Source organism: Microtus oregoni, unplaced genomic scaffold, assembly GCF_018167655.1.
Source record: "Microtus oregoni isolate MIOR12 unplaced genomic scaffold, Mior012 000005F_ref0000423, whole genome shotgun sequence".
NCBI lineage: Eukaryota > Metazoa > Chordata > Mammalia > Rodentia > Cricetidae > Microtus > Microtus oregoni.
Genome location: NW_024543064.1, coordinates 19,240,116 through 19,264,599, shown reverse-complemented (window position 1 = coordinate 19,264,599; position 24,484 = coordinate 19,240,116). Strand labels below are relative to the sequence as shown.

General features: G+C 47.0%; 1 protein-coding gene across 1 annotated transcript in view; it reads right to left on the bottom strand.

The window, feature by feature from the left end:
- Window positions 1–23,401: 23,401 nt before the first annotated feature.
- Rps6ka1 (ribosomal protein S6 kinase A1) overlaps window positions 23,402–24,484 on the bottom strand; it is a 39,496-nt gene continuing 38,413 nt past the window's right edge. Inside the window, exon 22 of the mRNA XM_041652195.1 lies at window positions 23,402–24,246. Within this exon, the coding sequence (XP_041508129.1) occupies window positions 24,124–24,246 (123 nt within the window). The 3' untranslated portion in view covers window positions 23,402–24,123. The remainder of the gene's footprint in view (window positions 24,247–24,484) is intronic.

Genomic DNA, 24,484 nt, shown 5'->3' with positions numbered 1-24,484 from the left:
ACAGAGTAAAGCCAGGCAGAAAATCTGAACAGAGAAATATAGAGAGAGTAGGCAGAGCCAAAGAGATGCCATGTAGCTGCCAAAGGAGAAAGAGGTAACAAACACAAGTGGTAAAATATAAAATAATAGAAATGGGTTAATTTAAGGTGTAAGAGTTAGTTAATAATAAGCCTGAGCTAATAGGCCAAACAGTGTTGTAATTAATATAGTTTTTGTGTGATTATTTGGGTCTGGGTGGCTGGGAAACAAAAGCAGTCTCTGTTTACAACCCACCTTTGGACACCAGGCAGGGAGACTACCAGTTCCCTTGGGGCTGTAATGTGTAATCACTGCCAGCTGAGCATCCCTGCTCCACCACCACAGTGACAGTATTGACCCCCACTCAAAGGACAGGTGATGTCAAGCCTATGGTCTCTGGTCTGTACTTGTGGGGTGACTTAAGCAACTGGGAGACTGTCTGCCAGTCCAGGGCCTGGGTGAACTGGTTAGTCTCAGGAGCCACTTTCAGTGGCTGACAGGGGACAGACAGCCTTTTGCCACTGCAGCCAGGTGTAATGAGGCCGTTTGACCAAGCAGGTGAGGTCTTTGGTTAGATGTCCTGTTCACAGCCAAAGTTCTTAGGCTTTTGTCTGACCGGATCCACTATGTTTTGGCTTCCTCCTCCTTTAAACAGTTGAGTTAGGAGAACCCTCTTCCCCTTGGTCCCCTTGGCTGTCTTTCAGACTCTCGCTCAAGTTGAGGAGAAAATATTATTCTGAATCTTTTTTTTTTAAATATTTTTATGGTTTATTTAACTTTATTTTATGTGCATTGGTGTGAAGTGTCAGATCCCCTGGAACTGATCTTCAGACAGTTGTGAGCTGCCATGTGGGTGCTGGGAATTGAACCCGGGTCCTCTGGAAGAGCAGTCTGTGCTCTTAACCACTGAGCCATCTCTCCAGCCCCTTTTTTTTCTTTTTTGAGACAGGGTTTCTCTGTAGTTTTGGAGCCTATCCTGGAACTAGCTCTTGTAGACCAGGCTGGCCTCGAACTCACAGAGATCCACCTGCCTCTGCCTCCTGAGTGCTGGGATTAAAGGCATGTGCCACCACTGGCAGGTTATTCTGAATCTTTACAGATTAGTTTTGATATAATATTTGAATAAAAGAATTTACTTTTAAAATTTTATTTATTGTGGTTAGAGAAATAGATAGTCCAGAGGTTGGATTCCCCACACTCCAAGGTAACTCACATCTATAGTTCTAGTTTCGGGGACTCCGACCCCTTCTTGTGGCCTCTAGAGGTACTGCACACACATGGTTTATAGACGTTCATGCAGGGAAACACACACAAAAAGTAAGTTAATAAAAAAGAAAGATCTTTAAAATTCTTTTTCTCAAAGACAGGACCGTGTAACTCCTGAGTTAGGAAGGTGATAGGAAGGGTGTTGCTAAGTGCTCAAATGCAGAGAAGCCGCGTGCGTCCCTTGAGGATGCTGAAGATATTGGGTACATTTCCCCCACAGACTCCTTTTTGTTTTCAAAGCAAATACTTTTTTTTTTTTGTTTTGTTTTTTTCAAGACAGGGTCACACTGTGTAGTCCTGGCTGTCCTAGAACCCACTATGTGGATCACACTGGCCTTGAACTCACAGAGATCCATCTGCCTCTGCCTCCCAAATGCTGGGGTTAAAAGTTTATGCCAAATACAGTTTTTAAGAAAAAGATTTATTTATTTTATATGTATGAATAACTTGTCCTGGAACTCGCTCTGTAAATCAAGCTGGCCTTGAACTCAGACATCTGCCTGCCTCTGCCTCCCCAGCACTGGGGTTAAAGGTGTGCACCTCCATGCCCAGCAGGTTTGAGTGTTTTGTCAGCATGTATTTATGTGTATCATGAGCTTGCTGATGTCCATAGAGGTCAGAAGAGGGTTTCCTGAGACAGTTGTGAGTTACCTTCTGGGTACTGGGAATTGAACTCTGGTCCTCTGCAAAATCAACAAGTGTTCCTAACCATTGAGCAAACCCACCCCCTTAGCCCCCTCCTGATCAGGGCCCACACATTCTTTGTACCCATGGGAATTGCTCCCATAATTAGAAGCATCTCCTGCTAACTGATGCTGGGAGGGCGAGCTGATTAGATCTTTCCTGCTGAGAGGCACCTTTCAGTTTACCTGAGGGAAGAAGTTTCACCCAAACCTTCAAGACTGAAGATCTTGATGTGTAAAAGACACACGTAAACCAGGTAACACTTGGGAGACAGAGGCAGGTGGATCTCTGTGAGTTCAAAGCCAGCCTGGTCTTCAGAAGCGTTCCAGGATAGTCAGGGCTACACAGAGAAACCCTGTCTCAATAAACAAAATCAAATGAACAAAAAGACACACTTAATCTTAGAAGGAGCTCCCTGGATCCCTGCTCTCCTAAACTGAGCCATTTAGGAAGAGAGAGAGAGAGAGAGTGGGGGGGGGGGGCTTAGTTTCAGGAGTCAGCAGCAGCAGCGAGGAGGGCTTACGATGATGAAGCAGGACTTCATGGGTGTCTTCAAGGGATCAAATGCCGGACGGAGGTGGGAGGTTAGGGGCTTGGGATATTACTAATACACAAAAGTATTAACTGTAAATGGAAGTGGAAAGATCTGGCGAGGTAGGTGTCTCTTTAGGTTTTAGAAGTGTCGGTAAGACAGTCTGGAACCCTCCAGTGTCCCATCCGTCCCCCTCGTGAATACACTTCTTGTACTACTCTATCCCAAGAACCCTTTCTCCAGGCGGGGCGTGTTCTTATCTGGATATGGCTAGGATTATGTACTACCATTCAAACACTATGGGGAGAGATAATATCCATTTTTTTCCTTCAGCATCAAGGCAGCCTTTTAAGCTTACCCAGACTTATTTTGGTTCCTGCAATAAACAGGCGAGGTGGGAGAACTATGTCTAACAAAAATGACACCATTGCGTGCTCTGAGTTTCCCACTGCAGGCCGCTTTTAAAGCATTTTGCTGTCACCTCCACATCATGGGCATTCAGGCAGGTTGGCCGTGAACAAAGAGAAATCACTTCACACACACCAGCCTCAAACCTCCACTCTCAGGACAAAAGTGTCCCTCGGCAATGTTTTCCACATGGCCCTGCTGAAGGGCCATTCACTCACTTCCAACTCTCTTTCTCTTGGGAGACAAAGGCACCTTTGGGCTGAAGTGACACGGGAGAGTTGGAATCAGATTTGTTATCAACATTGCAGCCTTCAGTTTTAGCAAGAGGCTCAGTCTGTCTGCTGCAACCACAGGAAGGCAGCCTTTATGCCCAGGGAGCACCGGGCCAATTAGGCACCTGCAAATACACCATGCAAGACATTTCAGCCTCCAAGCACTTTGAAAGCCGACACTTGACCGGTCTCAAGGGACGTGGTCCCCCACTTTGCGGGCAATAGCTGCTTTGGAATCTGTTATTGGCACCAGAAAAAGAGAGTCCTCTGAAGTCACTCAAAAGCCATTTTTATTGTGCATTTGCAAACAAAGAACCTCAGAAAAAAAAAAAAAGTCTGTTACCAAATCAGGGTGGGAAGTCAAACTCATCCCGTGAAGAGTCAATTACCCTGGCAATTTTGTGAAGGGCTGGGAAGGGAGTGCTGGGGGAGAGGGGTGCTGGGAGGGGTCTGGCTTTGAAAACTGACTCGAAAACCCTAACAATTACGACAGGAGGGCCTCTGTCATTTCTGGTTATAAACTTTTTATGATTATTAACTGGGGGAATCTAGATCATGTGGGATTTTAACAATCGACTTTTAAGCAACGTCGGCTGCTTTCTGAGGAACTTGTCTGTAGTGTTGTAAGCTGAAGCTCGGAGCTGGCGACCCTCCTGTCTCTCGCCTGAGAAGCGACCTTCTTATGTGGCTCACTTCCTTGATAAGCAGGCAGACTCTCACCGCACTGTTTATCTGGGGAAAGAAATATGTGTGGGAAAAGAAGCAATTTTCTTCTCATTGCAATTAAAATCAAGTTCTGGCGACCTTGTTGTGGGATTCGCCTGCCACCTGCTGTTCAAAAGAAGAACAGCGGGGAAACAGAGGTGAAGCCCATCTAGAGAGGAATTTTGATGATATCAAAACCTTCCTCCCTCCTTCCTCCATCTGCCTGCCTCTCTCCCTTCCTCCTTTTCTTTCCCTCCTCTCTTTCTTCCTTTCAGTAGTTTACTGGTTTGTTATATGAACAGACATACTCATAAAATGAAACATGGGCCAGATGGTGGTGGCGCACGCCTTTAATCCCAGAACTGGAGAGACAGAGGCAGGAAGATTTCAGTGAGTTCGAGGCCAGCCTGGTCTGCAAAGCGAGTTCCAGGACAGTCAGAGCTGTAACACAGCTATCTTGAAAAACAAAACAAGTTGCCGGGCAGTGGTGGCGCACGCCTTTAATCCCAGCACTCAGGAGGCAGAGGCAGGGGGATCTCTGTGAGTTCAAGTTCAGCCTGGTCTACAAGAGCTAGTTCCAGGACAGGCTCCAAAGCTACAGAGAAACCCTGTCTCGAAAAAACAAACAAACAAACAAAAACAAAATAACAAAAAAGAATCTGCTCAACAGTTAGACAAACCCAAAAGAAAAAGAAACTGGCAAAAGGTTTATACGGATTCTTCTCCAAAAAAGATTCACATAAAGAACCTAAGAAGTCTTGCTGTGAGTCATCAGGGAAGTGCAAACTCAAACCACAATGAGCTCTCTGAAGCCAGACCCCAAAACTAGGGGATAACTGCCCAGAAAGGAGGGGAGCAGAGTATGAGAAAAACAAAAAACCGAAAAACAGCAGTCAACTAACCTAAAAGGGCTAAGTACTGCCCAGTGCTGGTGAGGGGGCTAGACCATGGCACCCTACACCACAGCGGGGATGGAGAGTCCTCAGTTCCCCCTAGCTTCCTACCTTCCTAGGACTGGTCCTATGGGGACATCATGCAAGCTAAGCAAGCTAAGCAAGCACGCTACCACTGTGCCGCATCCCCAAGTCCTCTTAGAACTTTTAATTTCTGAGACAGGGATTCACTAAGTTGCTCGGGCTGGCCTTGAACTCAAGAGAGGAAAGAGAAACCAAACACTGTGAAGTGGTGGATCATACAATAGAGATCTGTGCACACTCAGAAGGCAGAGGCAAGAGGAGTGCCAAAAGTTCAAGGCCAGTTTGCTCTACCTTCACAAGTTTAAGGCCCGGCAAGAGATAGTGAGACCTTGTCTTAAAAAAGAACCACACTCAGGCTATGGTGGTTCACACCCTTAATCCCAAGAAAACAAAAACAATCCCCCCCCAAAAGAACCACAATAAATAATGTGTGATATCACACACACACACATAACACAGTATAAGAAAAAGCAGTAACAACAGAAGAAAATTTCGGGGAGACTGACTAGGATCTCATCCCAGGTCTCATGATCTAATTTTCTCACCTTAATGGAGCTTCTAACAGTGCATGTCCTTGCCAGTCACACTACAACACACTACGTGGGGAGACCCAGTGACTGTTAGTATTTCCTATCTTTCTTTCTTTTTCTAAATTTTATTTATTTATCATGTAAACATTAGGCCAGAAGAGGGCACCAGACCTCATTACAGATGGTTGTGAACCACCATGTGGTTGCTGGGAATTGAACTCAGGACCTTTGGAAGAGCAGGCAATGCTCTTAAGCCATCTTTCCAGCCCCCTAAACTAAATTTGTAAATTTGTAAATTGTTCTTTCATGAGCATGGAGAGATGGCTCAGCATTTAAGAGCAAGTACTGGCTGCTCTTCCAGAGGACCCAGGTTCAATTTCCAGCACCCACATGGCAGCTTACATCTGTATGTATCTTCAGTTCCAGGGCTTCTGAAACCCTCACACAGACATACATGCAGGCAAAACACCAGTGATCATAAAATAAAAATAAGTTATATATATAAAAAAAATCTCCTTCAGCAAAAACTTCCGTTCTTCAAATAAATCCATGAGTCACAGTTTGGGAGAACATATTCATAAAAGTCTTGAATCCAGTACCTACATGCACGGAGTTCTCTGCACTCTGTAAGAGACACGACTCAGTTGAAAGAGTCCGCCAGGGGTTCACATGAACAGACGTAGAAATAGCGAGGTTGGGAAAAACGCTCACCAACGTTAGTCATCAGGAAATGTAGACTAAACTCACAAAGGGAAACCACCCCACACCCACCAGCGTGACTAAATTTAAAACAACCCATGTCACAGCGAAAGCACAGGTGTCCAACCTTTTGACATTTCATGTGCAGCTGTCACCTCCAAATGCATTGGGTTTTCTTCAGTCGTCCTTGGCCAAAGGTTGGACGCTCCTGGAAGTAACAGCTGCCAGTCATGTATTCCTGGTAGGAAAGTAGTAGAACTACTTTGCAAAACATTTGATACCGTGAGTGTGTATGTGTGTGTGTATAATAAATAAATGTGTGTGTAATAAAAAAGTTTGTGTGATAAATGTGTGTGTAATAAATAAACGTATGTGTGTGTGGTGTGTGTGTTTTAAGACAGAGTTTTGCTCTGTAGCCTAAGGTAGCCTCAATCAAAACAAAACACGCAGTACTTCTTTTGTTTGTTTTTCCAGACAGGGTTTCTCTGGAGCTTTGGGGCCTGTCCTGGAACTAGCTCTCATAGACCAGGCTGGCCTTGAATTCAGAGATCCATTTGTCTCTGCCTCCTGAGTGCTGGGATTAAAGGTGTGCACCACCATTGCCCCACTCCTTTTTTTAAAAATGACATCACTGTGTAGACTGTAATATTAGCATTCGGAATTATGCTAGCCTGCCTATTGGGGACCTTGCAGGATACACTCAGGCAGTACCTGGCCAGCTCTATGCACATGCACTATGCACCCCCATTAAGAGAGAAGCTCCACCCATACACACACACACACACACACACCACAGCGCGCGCTCTCTCTCTCTCTCTCTCTCTCCCTCTCTCTCTTCCTCTTTTTCTCTCTCTGATGACATGACTTCTTCCTGGCCTTTTGTTTTTTTGTTTTTCGAGGAGTTTTTTTTTTTTTTTGTATGTTTGTTTTTGTTTTTGTAGCTTTGGAACCTGTCCTGGAACTTGCTCTGTAGACCTGGCTGGCCTCAAACTTACAGAGATCCGCCTGTCTCTGCCTCCCGAATGCTGGGATTAAAGGTGTGTGCCGCCACGACCTGGCCTGGCCGTTTTTTGAAATTATAACATTATTTCTGTAGAACTCACTTTTCCAAATAAAGGATCCCTGGGCCCCTCTATACTCCACCACCACGATCAGTAAGCCACTCCTCCACCTCTAGCCATTTTCCACAAGTGACCATTCGTTTTGACCTTCCTTGTTTCTCATGTCTTGGCCCTGCCCACAAACCCCGGTACTATGCCATCACGTGTCCTTCGGGCTCAGAGCCCCCCCCCCCCCCCGTGATGACGTAGGGTACAGCTTTAGCCCACTCAACACTCCACAGCCCCTGGATCTTGGTGTGATGGAAGACCCAAGGCCAGCCAGTGCCACCTCACCGGTCCTGGCTGAATTTCTGGGATGCTAAAGTTCAGCCCTTGGATTTTACTTCTCTATCTCACTCGTGCAAAATTCTAAATGTATCCACCTTTGCCTCAGAACCCCTTAGATATCAATCCGCATGGTTGCTTACCAGCACCCCACATCCCGATATTTCACGGAACCTTTGTAAACTGCCAGCCATCCAACAGATGGAAAGAGAGTCCCTTTTCCCCACATTCACGCTTTCTCTTTTCTTTGCTCCAAGCCCTCCCTCTGTTAGTTCTGACTGCTCTGCTCAACTCCTGCTGGCTATGAAGCCTGTTGAGCTGCATTTCCCCTGCCAATCTCTGCCAAAGCAGTTACATCATCACCTGTCACCAGGTCCCTTTCCACGGCATGTGCACCCTTTAAAAGTGCCCGCCAGGCAGGGCTCATTCCCCTTGCTTCTTCTTCCTCTCCTTGTCCCTGATTTCCTCTCGCCTCTTCTTTTCTCTCTCGCTTCTCTTCCCTCACATCTGCCTGCCTCTCCCAAGCCCCTACTCTCTCCCACCTCCCGATCAACCTCTTGCACTAACTCTGTTGCCTGTGGCGTGTTTGTTTCGTGGCATGCCTTGGCAGGGCCCGCCAAAGGCACCCACTTAACGCAGGGACCCTACCCGTCTGTCTACTCTGCCTGCAATAGATCCTCTCCCACCGCAACAAATCTGCTTTCCCCTTTACTGGCAGCTTTGATTCTCCACTTGGTTTCTTTTTCTTTGTTCCAAAGACCTGCTTCTGTCTGTCTAGTCTCTCTCCTCAAACGCCCTGTCTGCTACAATGTCAAGAGAGAGAGAAGTCAGTTTTGTCTCACTCAGCACACGCTGGTTCTCCCTTCCTTCCTATTTACCCAACTCCTGTCTAATATATATGTGTGCATATATGCACGGGATCTGAATTTAACTCTATGTGTCTGAACGTACCCTAGCTTTAATTCTTTTTTTTAATATTTGTTTATTTATTTATTATGTATACAATATTCTGTCTGTGTATATGCCTGCAGGCCAGAAGAGGGCACCAGACCCCATTACAGATGGTTGTGAGCCACCATGTGGTTGCTGGGAATTGAACTCAGGACCTTTGGAAGAGCAGGCAATGCTCTTATCCTCTGAGCCATCTCTCCAGCCCCCTTGCTTTAATTCTGTGTGAATGCGTGTGTAACTTGGATTCAGATTTAACTCTGTGTGTATTAACTTAGATTCAACTGTGCATATGTCTGCATGCAACTATTATTTAAAAAGACAGCTACCATGTGGTTCTCCTCCATCTTGGCTGGTGACCTCATCATGATGTAGGCAGCCATGTGGCTGGAAGCCATCTTTTACTGAGGTTAAAGAGCACACTTCTTACTCCTAATGAACTCTCTGTTCATTGTATCTCCTTCTAGACTAAGGAAGCAATAAGTTTCAAATATGTTGGGTTGATATGGACTTTTGGATGATGATAAAAGTTGGTTAGATCTGTTACAACATACTGTATATGTGATTCAACTTTGCTTTAAAATATATTCTATATGGTGATAAAAATTTAAGGTTATGAAGATATATTCAGATCATCAAAAGCTAACTTAGAGATTTACATCTAAGTACTCATGTCTTTGCCAAGTGTTCAACACCAAGCTTCTAGTCTTATTGTAGACTGTTAAGAACTACAAGTAAATAGTCATTTTTGTTGTTTATTTGTTTTGTTTTGCTTTTCAAGAGAAAGTTTCTCTGTGTTCCTGGCTCTCCTGGTACTCTTTGTAGACCAGGCTGGCCTCAAACTCACACAGATCTACCTGCCTCTGCTTCCCGAGTGCTGGTATTAAAGTCATGAGCCACCACTGTCCAGTTTTTCCATTTTTTATGTAAATATTCATTTCTATAAATGATCAAGTTCTTTTTTTTGTTTTGTTTTGTTTTTGTTTTTCGAGACAGGGTTTCTCTGTGGTTTTGGAGCCTGTCCTGGAACTAGCTCTTGTAGACCAGGCTGGTCTCGAACTCACAGAGATCCGCCTGCCTCTGCCTCCCGAGTGCTGGGATTAAAGGCATGCGCCACCACCGCCCGGCTCAGACCCCTTTAGAGATGGTTGTGAGCCACCATGTGGTTGCTGGGAATTGAACTCAGGACCTTTGGAAGAGCAGGCAATGCTCTTAACCACTGAGCCATCTCTCCAGCCCAAAGTTAAGCTTTTAAAGAGTAACTAGAAACAAAGTTTGTCTACTCAGATATACCTAATAGACAGACACTTCTCAAATTCTCACAGATCAGGAGAATATAGCATTTAAAATGTTTAATTAAAAAGCTTTTCATCAGTCAGGCGGTGGTGGCACACGCTTTTAATCCCAGCACTCAGGAGGCAGAGGCAGGCGGATCTCTGTGAGTTCGAGACTAGCCTGGTCTACAGAGCAAGTTCCAGGACAGGCTCCAAAGCTACACACAGAAACCCTGTCTCTAAAAGCCAAGGGGGAAAAAAGGAGCTCTCAGTGGTCAGCCCCCTGCATCTCCTGGGCAATTAGATAGAAAGATGGTGCTTTAAGGTGTGAAGTTTCTGTGAGGGTCTAAGAATGCTTCAGGGTCTAGGAAAGTGGCTAAGGTGGGTAAATGCACGTTACGAAGGTCTGAGGATGAAAAGGCATAAGTGCTGATAAAGGGATTTGAGACGCTTAAAAGAATATAGCATTGGGGAGGCTGGAGAGATGGCTCAGCGGTTAAGAGGACTGACTCTTCTTCCAGAGGTCCTGAGTTCAATTCCCAGCAACCACATGGTGGCTCACAGCCATCTACAATGAGATCTGGTGCCCTCTTCAGGGGTGCAGGTACGCAGGCAGAGTATTGTATTCACAACAAATAAATAAATAAATAAATCTAAAACCCCAGTAAACATTAAAAAAAAAAAAGAATATAGCATTGGGCTGGAGGGATGGCTCAGTAGTTAAGAGTACTGCCTGCTCTTCTAAAGGTTCAATTCTCAGCAACCACATGGTGGCTCACAACCATTTGTAATGAGATCTGGTGCCCTCTTCTGACCTGCAGGCATACACGCAGGCAGAATACTGTATACACAATAAATAAGTAAATCTTAAAAAAAAAAAAAAAGAATATAGCATGCTCCAGATTTCTCTCTCTCTCTCTCTCTCTCTCTCTCTCTCTCTCTCTCTCATTCTGCTCCTGTTAAAATAAGACTCCATGCCGGGTGGTGGTCAGCACCTCCGCTTTCCCGCTTTCTCAGGCCTCCCAAGATTCTAACACCCCCAGATCAGCATTCGGAAGCAGGCTGCCTCTGTCTTTGAAGTGCGGGGATTACAGGTCTGGACCACTTTGCTAGGGTGTCAACATTGGTCTTTAAGTAGCCTTTCTTTCTTCTTTTAAATCTTATTATGTTCATATATGAGTGTAGATTTGTGTGTGTGCCGAGGTGAGCATTGTTAGATCACCTAGAGTTGGTGGTTATGAGTCCTCTGATATGGGTGCTAGAACTTGAACCTGGGTCCTAAAGACTATGTGCTTTAAATGCTGAGCTGTTTCTTCAGTCCTAAGTAGGGTTTTTTTTTTTCCTCCCATTTTTCGATACTAAATTTCTTTGTGTAGCTTTAGCTGTCCTGGAACCCAGTCTGTAGGCCAGGCTATCCTGGAACTCACAGAGATCTGTCTCTGCCTCCCGAGTGCTGCGTGGCTCTAAGTAGCCTTTTCAATAACCACTTTCTTCCCTGGTGGTGGTGGCCTACGCCTTTAATCCCAGCACTAGGGAAGCAGAGACAGATGGATCTCTGTGAGTTTGAGGCCAGCCTGGTCTACAGAGTGAGTTCCAAGACAGCCAGTGTTGTTACACACAGAGAGAAACCCTGTCTCGAAAAACAAAACAAAAAACCACTTTCTTAGAAAAGATTTACTGACTTGGTCATTCATAGAGACCTGAAATAATCTTTCTGCCTTCAGCAGACTCCCAGGACTCCAGACAGGCCCATGGCACCTCATCAGAGAGCCAGGACAGAGAACAGCGGAATGCAGGAAGCCCCGATCTTCTAAATGAGCTGTTTGGGTCTTTCCGCCGAACTTTACGGCACTGTGCCCACTGCACAGCAGAAGGTCCGCCTCTGCTCTGCTCTGTATCTGAGACTGGTGTGGCTTTCATAGGCATTAAGTTTGTTAAATACCACTCAATTGTAAATCCCTGTGCTCTTTATTGTATTTAAATTAAAACTCAACATAGTCAGTATAAACATGGACGTGAAATTTCTTCCTCGGTCTGTCAGCCTCAGTGAGAGTTTATGAAGAGAATCCTTTGTCCAAGTGAGGTGGGAAGAACTGGGCGCTATTGACTGGTAGGCAGCTCACCAGCGCCCCCTGGAGGTGACCCGACAGCATAGCCCATATTCCCGGCAGAGCTTCTCTTTGAGACCCAGCAACAGAAAGGCTTTTTGGTCAGATTTTCAGTTCCAGATGCAGAAGTAGGCTTCCTTAGGAACTCTGTGGTTTTACCTGGATGTGGTGAGACATGCCCGTGATTCCAGCACTCCGGAAACCGAGGCAGGAGAATGGTGAGTTTGAGGCTAGGCAGGCCGACAAAGTAGGCTCAAGGTTAGCCTGGTCTATCTAGCGTACTTCAAACCTGTCTCACCAAGCATCATATGACACGTCTTTAATCCTGCACTTGGGAGGCAAAGATAGGTGGATCTCTGTGTGTTCGACACAAGCATAGTTTACAAGCAAACTATAGTTTGGCTGGCCTCAAACTCACAGAGCTCCTCCTGCCTCTGCCTCTTGAGTTCTGGGGATCAAGGCGTGGGCCACCACTCTCGGCAGACGTTCGTTTTTTTCCGTTTGCTTATTTGTTGTTATTGTTCAAAAACAGGATCTCATTTAGTGTGGACCAATCTCAAACTAGCTGTGAAGACAAGGACAACCTCGAACCCCTGATCCTCCTGCTCTACTGCCCAAAGACTAGGATTATAGCACCCATTCTACACCCAGGTGCTGGGGAATATTTTCAGGTGTGTGACTTTTGTTTACGCTGCATTTGTTTAACTCTGTGAAGCTATTACTGTGCCTGTCTAAAACACCTGATGGTCCTAACAGAGATGACCGGCCAATAGCAAGGCAGAAGCAAGGGTAGGCGGGGCTGGCAGGCAGAGAGGATAAATAAAAGGAGAACCTAGGAGAAAGAAGAGCAAGAGAACAAGGAGAGGAGGACATCAGGGGCCAGCCACCCAGCTACACAGCCAGCCACGGAGTAAGAAGGAAAGTAAGATATACAGAATTTGAGAAAGATAAAAGCCCAGGGACAAAAGGTAGTTGGGATAATTTAAGAAAAGCTGGCAAGGGGCTGGAGAGATGGCTCAGCGGTTAAGAGCATTGCCTGCTTTTCCAAAGGTCCTGAGTTCAATTCCCAGCAACCACATGGTGGCTCACAACCATCTGTAATGAGGTCTGGCGCCCTCTTCTGGCCTGCAGACATACACACAGACAGAACATTGTATACATAATAAATAAATATAAAAAAAAAAATAAAAAAAAAAGAAAAGCTGGCAAGAAACAAGCCAAGCTAAGGCTGGGCATTTGTAACTGAGAATCAGCTAGGAGGCATCTGTGTCCCCATTTCTTCTGCCCATGGTCACTGCCAGAGCCTTGACTCTCATTCCTTTGTTTTCCAGTCCCGGGGATTGAACCTACGTCCTTGCATGTGCTACGCCAGTAAGGGCTCTACTGCTGAGCGGTGTCCCCAGTCCCGTTTTTACTTTTTAGCTTGAGACAGTCAACTAAGTTGCTCAAGATAACTTTGAACTTGAGTCTTCCTGTCTCAGCCTTCCACATAGCTGGAAGGGCAGTCCTGAGCCAGCAGACATGGCTGTCTTAACTCTTTCTGAAGTGCCCCCACTCTCTCTGAAGAGACTCAGTAGCTAGATGTAAGACCCGAGATTCACAGGCCAGGTGACTGTTTAAGAATACACAGCTAATAATGGCCGGAGTGAGACTCAGCCTCATTTGTGCCCTTGTGAACCCCCACTCAGTCCTCAAAGTTTCTAGTTGGACGCCCCCTGAAGTCCCCGATGAGGGGCCCAGTAATTAAAGCTCCAGGGCTACAGGTAGGAGGAACAGGGGCCAGCTAAATCCAGCCCCAGGGAGAAGTTATTTTGCCATGGATGAGTGGCCCTGACCTGTCCCAGAGGCAAGCTTCATGCCCGGGTCAGAATGTGTCATCTGCCTCTTGATTTCTCAATTCAGCCCACAGCCTTTGGGGCAGGTGTAGAGCCTCAGAAGAGACAGAGGAAATGACTTACAAAAAGCAGTCTCGGATTGAGTCACACACATGAGTTATAGCTCAGAGAGTGGTTCTGGGCAGGAAGGGAAAGAGTGAAGGCCTTGGGGAAGGTTCCCTCTGCTCCCTGGGGTTCAGGTCCTTCAGAGAAGCTGGCTTCTCTCCATGGTTTTGCTCTTCTAGTTTGGGATGAGGAAGGAGCCTGAGCTAGAAGGTCGGAGTATGTGAGGAAGGGGGGTGGCAGTGAACACGTGTTAGTTAGCCTGAGCCATCTTTTTTCACTTACTTTTTTAAAAAAGACACACCTGGGTGGTGGTGGCACACGCCTTTAATCCCACCATTCAGGAGGCAGAGGCAAGCAGATTTCTGAGTTTGAGGCCAGCCTGGTCTACAAAGTGAGTTCCATGACAGTCAGGGCTATTACACAAAGAAACCCTGTCTTGAAAAACCAAAAGAACAAACAGAAGGATGGGGAAATCAAGGCAGAGATGTCAAAGGACTACCCAAGATCTGCTGGCCAGTGGCCAAAGCTGGGTTGTAAACCAAGACTGCCCATACTGCAAACGGTAGCGTTTCTTAGCATGTGTGCAGCCTTCTGTCAACCCCTTCTCCCACTACCAAAGAGTTATCCAGCAGGGCCAGAGTTCATGCGGTGGTACTGTACCCCAGCACTTGGGACGTGGATAGGGAAGGATCAGGAGTTCGAGACATCCTTGACTACCTAGAAAGTTGGAGGCCAGACTAGCACCTTGAGACTCAAAATACATCCCCAAATCTTAACCAAACTGAACAGCTGACCCTGCCTCAGCAACCACTGCTCCGGATTCCTCATCCTCTGGCAGCTTGCTTATTCTTCATCCTGCTCACGACTGTGTCAGGGCAGGGGTTGGCTTGGTAAACCTCCCTTTTGCAAACCTAGTTCAAATCCCAGAATTCACATGAAACTCTTGGGGCTCAGGAAGCAGAGACAGGAGGGTCTGACTTTTGGGGCCAGCTAGCCTAAGCCTAATGAGTTAGGGCTGTGGGACCTGCCTGTCTCAAAGGTGTGGGCTGCACTTCTGAAGATGCCACTGAAGGTTGCTCTCTGGCTCGAGTGTAGACGTGTGCGTGCGAACACACATCGGATACTCTCGCTTGGCATTTGAGGATGTCACAGATCCAACTGACTTGGTGTCTGGGTTGTGTCCACCCATTGTTGCCTTCTCTGATGGACTGGACAGGCAGGGACAGGAAAGGGGAACTACAGGGATCCTGGGGTTCTGGGCCTAAGCCCTCATACCCCTCTTTTCCCTTGCACAGTCTTAGTGCCTCCCCTCTGCCTGTGGCTTGTGGCTGCTACCGTCACTGAAGGTGCAACACCCAGCGAGGTTTCTCTCCTTTGTACTTGTCATTTTTCCCTGAGTCCCCCAGAGTTAGTGGGGAACCCTCTCTCCATTTCAAGAAGAAAATATTTACTCAGAAAATCTCAGCTCTGAGCGGAGGAACTTTCCATGGGTGTGGGGACTACCCTGTGGTAGGTGGAGTCTCCACTACTGCTGATATTTCACTGAGGGCCTGGTTGGCTATCTGAAGGGGCTTCCTGTAGGGGAGGCAAGGGTTGGGTCGAGGCCTTTAAGGCTTTTATGAGTCATTATGAGTTGAAATTTAGCCTTTGAATGCGAATCAAATATAGGACACCTTTGAACTTTGGGGTAAGAGGGACTTAGGCTCAAAACCTCCCTCACTGGCACAGTATGGTGTAGCTGAGACCAGAGGATTTCTGAACCCAGAAGTTCAAGGTGAGAATGAGCACCATAGAGGCCTTCCTGACAATAGGAAATATTCTCTTTCTCAAAAACAAAACAAAAAATGGGGCTGACGAGATAGTTCAGCAAAAAAAGGTCCTTGCCACCAAGCCTAACGGCCTGAATTCGGTTCCCAAAACCACATACCGCGAGAGAGCCAATGTCTGTGTGATGCCCTCTGACCTCCACTTAGTTGCTACGGCATGTGTGCCCACACACATAAAGGTACACACACAATAAATAAATGTTTTTTTTTTTAAGTAACATAGCCACAAGCTTCCTCACTTGACCTCAGTTTCCTCCTTCTAACATCAAAAATACCTACCTCATGAGACTATCTGGATTTTTTTTCTCTTCTTTATGAGTCAGGCTGGCCTCAAATTTGCTATGTGGCTGAGGATGACCTTGAACCCTGATCCTCCTACCTTTACTTCCAGAGTGTTGGGTTTATGGGTGAAATGACCACTGCTGGTTTTCCACAGTGTCAGAGATGGAACCTAGAGCAGGTGAACGCGACACAAGCTCTCTACCAAGCGAAACACCTCAGCCCTCTGTGATTGCTTCAGCCATGAGTGGGGCATCAGTGCCCTGCCTGGTGGGAGGTGGGGCTCGGTAGATCACACTGCTGACAGTTCTTCAGCAAATGCCTAAGCCACAGACCCGCCGCTACAGGGTTGAGTGAAGGGTTGAAATGTATGTGTCGACGTCCCGCATGTTTGGATGTTTGACACGGGCAGGAAGCCAGGCCTTCCTTTGATGGGGCCTATTTCTGAGGTATTCCTGGAAAGCATGGTACACAAACACGCAAAACGCAAGAAGGTCTCAGGGTCCGTAGGGCAGGAGAGATGGCTCAGCAGTTTAGACCACATTCTGCTGCTCTTCTGGAGGTCCTGAGTTTGGTTTCCAGGATCCACATCAGGCGACTGGAAACTGTATCTCCAGTTCCAGGGAATCCAGCGCCCTCCATAGGTACCTGCACACACGTGTGCATACAAACCAGTGAGGGCACATACATGTACACATTTTAATCTATTTTTATTTTATTTGCATTGGTGTTTGCCTGCTTGTATGTCTATGTGAAACTGACAGAGCTTGGACTTAAAGACAGTTGTGAGCTGCCATATAGGTGCTGGGAATCGAACCCGGGTTCTCTGGAAGAACAGTCAGTGCTCTTAACCACTGAGTCATCTCTCCAACCTATATACACCTTTTAAAACAGAAAGAAAAGATGCCCAGAGATTCCGATGTGCAGGACAGCAATTGTGAAAGAGTCTCCAGTGGCTGGAGAGATGGCTCAGGGTTAAGAGCACTTCGTAGATCTTCCATAGGTCCTGAGTTCAACTCTCAGCACTCCCAACTGTCTATAACTGCAGTCTCATGCATTCCAGTGCCCCCTTCTGGTGTGCAGATGTACATGCAGATGAAAGTACCTGTACACAGCCGGGCGGTGGTGGCGCACGCCTTTAATCCCAGGACTCGGGAGGCAGAGGCAGGCGGATCTCTGAGTTCGAGGCCAGCCTGGTCTACTAGTTCCAGGACAGGCACCAAAAACTTTAGAGAAACCCTGTCTCAAAAAAAATCAAAAAAAAAAAAAGTACCTGTACACATAAATAAATGAACCTTTAATAGTATATACTGTATGAGAATGAATATCTGAGCCGGGCGGTGGTGGTGCATGCCTTTAATCCCAGCACTTGGGAGGCAGAGGCAGACGGATCTCTGTGAGTTCGAGACCATCCTGGTCTACAGAGCTAGTTCCAGGACAGGCTCCAAAACCACAGAGAAACCCTGTCTCGAAAAACCAAAAAAAAAAAAAAAAAAAAAAAAAAAAAAGAATATCTGATCCAAAGGGAACGTGACAGTGCTTCCTGACATCCCTCTGTGAGAACAGGAACCTCCTTGACTTTGCCAAACCATCACCAGTGTGTGTGGCCCAGGCTAACTGTCTGTCTGTCTGTCTATCTATCTATCTATCTATCATCTATCTACCTACCTACCTATTTTTGGTTTTTCAAGACAGGGTTTCTTTACGTAGCTCTGGCTGTCCTAGAACTAGCTCTATAGACCAAGGTGGTCTCAAACTCCGAGATCCGCCTCTGCCTCCTGAGTGCTAGGATTAAAGGCCTGCGTTACCACTGCCAGGCCTCTATTTTCTCTTTCTTTTTTCCTTGTAAAATAAGTTCCTTTTGTTGTTTGGGAATTATGAAAAAGAACCCCAGGAGCTCTGGTTCAGTTCTTGGGGGAGAAACAACCCTCTCAAGCTTGAGATCTAGGTCTGTGCACACCCTTGTCTTCCTCTGCCATGACCCAGGGCGTGTCCTCCAGGGTGCGTCCCTGCAGCTTGCTTCTCACTAATCTGTGGCAGGTACCAGGGGGTGGGAGTTCTTCCTCAGAGTATCGCCCCCTCGGGAATACAACTGTTTTTATCTAAGGTCAATCCATGGCCCGACACAGATCCTCTACTTCGTGGACTCTATCCAGGGCCAGGTATCCTATGAAGTCCAAAGGCAAGTCTGTCCTTTTTTTCTTTTTTATTGATATTTCTTTTTTTTTTTTTTTTTTTTTTTTTTTTGATTTTTCGAGACGGGGTTTCTCAGTAGCTTTCGGTTCCTGTCCTGGAACTAGCTCTTGTAGACCAGGCTGGCCTCGAACTCACAGAGATCCGCCTGCCTCTGCCTCCCGAGTGCTGGGATTAAAGGCGTGCGCCACCACCGCCCGGCATTTTATTGATGTTTCTTGAGCTCTACATTTTTCTCTGCTCCTCTCCCTGCCTCTCCCCTCTCCCCTTCAACCCTCCCCCAAGGTCCCCATGTTCCCAATTTACTCAGGAGATCTTTTTCTACTTCCCATATAGATTAGATCTATGTAAGTCTCTCTTAGTGTCCTCATTATTGTCCAAGTTCTCTGGGATTGATTTGTAGGCTGGCTTTCTTTATGTTTAAAAACCACCTATGAGTGAGTACATGTGATAATTGTCTTTCTGTGTCTGGGTTACCTCACTCAAAATAATGTTTTCTAGCTCCATCCCTTTTCTTGCAAAATTCAAGCGGTCGTTTTTTTTTGTTGTTGTTTTTTTTTTTTTTTTTTTTTGGTTTTTCGAGACAGGGTTTCTCTGTAGCTTTGGTGCCTGTCCTGGAACTAGCTCTTGCAGACCAGGCTGGCCTCGAACTCCCAGAGATCTGCCTGCCTCTGCCTCCCGAGTGCTGGGATTAAAGGCGTGCGCCACCACCGCCTGGCTTGTCATTATTTTTTCTGCTGTGTAAATGTACCACATTTTCCTTATCCATTCTTCGCTAAGAAATCGAGGGGCATTTAGGTTGTTTCCAGGTTCTGGCTATGACAAACAAAGCTGCTATGAACATAGTTGAGCACATGTCTTTGTGGCACAATTGAGCATCCTTTGTATATATACCCAAAAGTGGTATTACTGGGTCTTGGGAAGGTTTTTTCCTAATTTTCTGAGAAATCGCCACACTGACATCCAAAGGTGTTGTACCAGCTTGCATTCCCACCAGCAATGCAGAAGTGTTCCCTTTTCCCCACAACCTCTCCAGCATAAGTTGTCATCAGTATTTTTGATCTTGGCCATTCTTACAGGTGTAAAATGGAATCTCAGAGTTGTTTTGATTTGCATTTCTCTGAAGACTAAGGATGTTGAACATTTTCCTTAAGTGTCTTTCAGCCATTTTAGATTCCTCTGTTGAGAGATCTCTGTTTAGGTCTGTATTCTATTTTTTTTTTGTATTCTATTTTTTTTAATTGAATTATGTGATCTTTTGGTGTCCAATTTCTTGAGTTCTTTGTATATTTTGGAGATCAGACCTCTGTCTGAAGTGGGGTTAGTGAAGATATTTTCCCATTCTGTAGGCTGTCGTTTTGTCTTGTTGACTGTGTCCTTTGCTTTACAGAAGCTTTTCAGTTTCAGGAGGTCCCATTTATTAATTGTTTCTCTCAGTGTCTGTGCTGCTGGGGTTATATTTAGGAAGTGGTCTCCTGTGCCAATGCTTTCAAGTGCACTTCCTACTTTCTCTTCTATGAGGTTCAGTGTGGCTGGCTTTATGTTGAGGTCTTTGATCCATTTGGACTTGAGTTTTGTGCATGGTGATAGATATGGGTCTATTTTCATTATTTTACATGTTGATATCCAGTTATGCCAGCACCACTTGTTAAATATGCTTTCTTTTTTCCATTTGATATTTTTTGTCTTTTTTTTTTTTTTTTTTTTTAAAGATTCATTTATTTATTATGTATACAACATTCTGCCTCCATGTATACCCGCACGCCAGAGGAGGGCGCCAGATCTCAGCACAGATGGCCGTGAGCCACCATGTGGTTGGCTGGGAATTGAACTCAGGACCTCTGGAAGAGCAGCCAGTGCTCCCAACCTCTGAGCCATCTCTCCAGCCCCTCCATTTGATATTTTTTGCTGCTTTATCAAAGATCAGGTGTTCGAAGATGTGTGGACTGATATCTGGGTCTTCTATTCGGTTCCGTTGGTCCTCTTGTCTGTTTTTATGTCAGTACCAGGCTGTTTTCAGTACTGTAACTCTGTAGTTGAGTTTGAAGTCAGGGATTGTGATGCCTCCAGAAGTTCTTTTATTGTACAAGATTGTTTTGGCTATCCTGGTTTTTTTGCTTTTCCATATGAAGTTGAGTACTGTTCTTTTGAGGTCTTTGAAGAATTTTGCTGGGATTTTGATGGGCATTGCGCTGAATTTGTGTGAGGTCTGTCCTAGGAGTGCTCAGGGCACAGGACCGGCAGGCCAGCGCTTTCTGGGGGCAACAGCCAGTGTGTGCAGGCACTGCGCAGCTTTGTGGGTAGGGCAGGGTGCGAAGCAGGTGAAACAGCTGGGCATGATTGCTTTCACAGGGTGGGCAGGCACGAAGGGTGGCAGGCAGCTGGAGGGAGGCAGGGAGCCTGCAGGGAGGGCCTCCGCAGAGCCCAGATTGTAGAGCGGAAAGATGGGCCTCTATTTTCTGATTGTTAGGAAACTTCCCAATCTCCAATTTGTCTTCCACTAGTTGTCAAGGAAAAGAACTTTCTTTTCTTTTAAAAAAATTATTTATTTACCTGGGTAGTAGTGGCGCACACCTTTATTTATTTATTTATTTATTTTTTTTTTTTTTTTTTGGTTTTTTCGAGACAGGGTTTCTCTGTGGCTTTGGAGCCTGTCCTGGAACTAGCTCTGTAGACCAGGCTGGTCTCGAACTCACAGAGATCCGCCTGCCTCTGCCTCCCAAGTGCTGGGATTAAAGGTGTGTGCCACCACTGCCCAGCTCTTTTTTTTTTATATTTATTTATTTATTATGTATACAATATTCTGTCTGTGTGTATGTCTGCAGGCCAGAAGAGGGCACCAGACCTCATTCCAGATGGTTGTGAGCCACCATGTGGTTGCTGGGAATTGAACTCAGGACCTTTGGAAGAGCAGGCAATGCTCTTAACCACTGAGCCATCTCTCCAGCCCCCTGTTTTTGTTTTTGTTTTTTTTTTGTTTTTCGAGACAGGGTTTTTCTGTGGCTTTGGAGTCTGTCCTGGAACTAGCTCTGTAGACCAGGCTGGCCTCGAATTCACAGAGATCCGCCTGCCTCTGCCTCCAGCCTTGGCACACGCCTTTAATCCCAGCACTTGGGAGGCAGAGGCAGGTGGATCTCTGTGAGTTCGAGGCCAGCCTGGTCTACAGAGCTAGTTCTGGAGCAGGCTCCAAAGCTACAGAGCAACCCTGTCTCAAAAAACAAAGAAAAAGCCGGGCGGTGGTGGCGCACGCCTTTAATCCCAGCACTCGGGAGGCAGAGGTAGGCGGATCTCTGTGAGTTCGAGACCAGCCTGGTCTACAGAGCTAGTTCCAGGACAGGCTCCAAAGCCACAGAGAAACCCTATCTCGAAAAACCAAAAAAAAACAAAAAAACAAAAAAACAAAGAAAAACAAAAAGCTGTATACCAACTGATATGTTTTTTCTGCATGTATGTCTGTATACTACATGGGTGCCGGTGCCCATGGATGCAAGAAGGCGGCACCAGATCCCTTGGAACTGGAGTTACAGAGGGTTTCAAACTGTCATGTGGGTGCTAGGAGCTAAACTTGGGTCCTCTAGAAGAGCAGCCAGTGCTCTTAACTGCTGAGCTATCTTTCCAGCCCATGATTTCTGTTCAGCGAGTGGGAAACTGAGGCAGGGAGCACCTGAGTTGGCAGCTCACAACACTGGTTCCTCCAGCACCATCACACACGTCTGTATTGTTTTCATCTATTCGCTAACCCTAGCTGAGGACCAAGGCGCTGCGTGCCAGGTCAGGGATACAGGCGAGAACAAAGCCCAGTCAGCATGCTAGGGTACTCAGCACAGAGGAAGCATCTTCTCCGACGGTCTGTGTGGTGCTCACAGGTAGAGCCTGTCACCACACAGCTTGTATCTTGGAAGCTGATTCTTAGAAGAGCCATTTGTACTTTTCTAAAGGATGAGGACAATTTAGCCAGGTATGCAGGGAAGTGGAATGCAGTGGAGGCAGGAGCATGGCAGGTTGTGTGTGCCTGTGAGGGGAGGGAGTCTTAATGCTAGGGACTGGGTAGGCTAGGTCAGACAGAATACGGTTACCTGACTGAGGTGCTTCATACTTGCCTTGTGGACAGTGACTGGTCATTTGAGGGTAAATGCTGGGCCAGGTGTGGGATCAAACTTGTTAATGTCTGCCAGGAGGTGGTGGTGCACGCCTTTAATCCCAGCTCTTGGGAGGCAGAGGCAGGCGGATCTCTGAGTTCGAAGCCAGCCTTCTACAAAGCTGAGTTGTCTAGACTGTGAGTCCAGGACAGCCAGGGCTATCTATCACACAGAAACCCTGTCTCGGAAAAACAAAACAAAAAATACAGTGTTTGAGGCCAGCCTGGGCTATAGTAGGAAGGTGCTGGGGAGAAAGATAGACCATGTTATTATGTCTTATTTATATGGTGTCAGGAATTAAACTTACCCTGTACCTCTCAACGACATTCCTAGCCCCCAAATCAGTGCTTCTCACACGACCCCTTGGAGTGGAATGACCCTTTCACAGAGGTCACCTGTGACCACTGGGAAACATAGATATTTACAATTCATAACAGTAGCAAGATTACAGTTATGAAGAAGTGGCAACTAAAATAATTTTATGGTTGGGGTCACCACAACATGAGAAACGGTCTTAAAGGGTCGAAGTACTAGGTTGAGAACCACTGCTCTACGTCAGATGCTCAAGTCTGGCCCACCCCTGCCCAGCCTCGGCTTACACAAACTCGAGGTTCTGAGGAGTGTCCTAGCCCTCTCACTGGACCGACTGAGCCGTTTCCCTAGCTCTGGCCTCTAACTAGTCATGGATTCTTTTCTAGATCTCCTTAACCTCCAGGTCTCAGCTTCTGGATCGCTCATCCTCTACAGGGGTCTCCCTCCCGGCCTACTCAGTCCTCTGCAGGTCCCATCAGTAGGTGACCTCGGGTTACCTGTCCATCTGCCTGCTATGGAGTAAGACCCAGGGCTTTGCTTTCCACACGGCTGCACGAGGAAATGCAAGCCCCTCTCTGAGCCTGTCTTCCCTCTATAAAACGGAGATTTGCCTGACAGGCTTAGTTGTTTATGTGTACGGGGGCCCTGGGGTCGGACTCAGCACAAAGGGAAGGACAGACATCTTAGGGCTAGGCACTGGGTCAGCATTTGTCACGGATGTCACTGTCATTATGTTTCTCCATACTGTGGTGGCGTCCCCTGGAGGAGCATATGGATGGAATCGGAGGGAGTCTCACACGCTCCTCAAATGACGTGTGTTCCAAGCAGGAGGGCTAAACTGTCCCTAGCCCTGTTTCCTGTCCCCGCCAAAGTCCTGGAATATGAGAAAGAGGAGAAGAGACATGCTTCGACTGGACTGTAAGTTTATTAGAAAGGCCTTGGACAGATGAACCCTGAGTTACCAGCTGAGGAAATGAAAAAGCCCTCGTCCCCTGTGGCCCACTCCCTGGTCTCCTCTGTCCAGCGGCAGACAGGAGGAAGTCTGCCCAAAAGTGCTCTCTGCCTCCTCTCCACGGGGCTGTCCGACCCGACTGCAGGGGCCGCTGTGGAAGGGCAATGCGGATGCTGGTGCCTGGAGCTGACAGGGCGGCGTCCTCGCGGAAAGTGGTTCTGGAACTCCAGAACAGAACGGAGAGGCGGGGACCAGTTTCTGCTGAATAGCCAGTGGGCGAACTCTGAGAGGCAACACTGGGCTTGCTTGGAGGTGTGTGCAGATGGCTCCACGGCCAACAGAGGGGCGCTTAGGGGACTCCCCCAAAGCTGATCACGGTCTCTATGTGACTCTGCTCCTCCTGGGACTGCAACGGCCAGAAAGGCAAATGGATCTTGTAAAAACCCATGGTAGAGGATGCCATTAGAAAACAGTTTGTACAGTGAATGGATCTCACACACGGAGCCTGAGCCCAGAGGAGTCCGTGCTAGGGAGGAAGGCACTTCACACCGTCACTCGGGTGATCTGGGCTGGCTACTTCCCGGGCCCTTAGGACTCCACTCCACTTGGTCCTGCGACTCAGGCCCGTTCCCTCTGGGAAGGACTCTGCCTCCAAGGAGTTTGTCTGCAGTGTGGTTCACAGGGTGGTGGACGGCAGCTTCCTCACCCGCCGCTGGGCCAGGATAGATGACTCAATCGGCTTCAGCTGGGGAGTGGGTTTGGTGCTATTGAGCGCAGAGTAGGTAGCTGCCATGGCTCCCTAGGAGAGAGGGTAGGAGAGTGAACCATGAGGGAGGGCAGACAGACAAAACACATGAACCCTCCCGGGGTTCCACAGCCCACTGTCCCTAGCCTTGGTGGCACTTTATGGCCACTGGTTTTCCCTGGGACACAAGGATACAGTGACACTATTGCATGTAAGTCTGGGACTCCCCTGGGGGCAGGGCTATGTCTTTTGGTTCATCTGGTTTCAGTCACAGACTGCCTGGCTCTCTCTG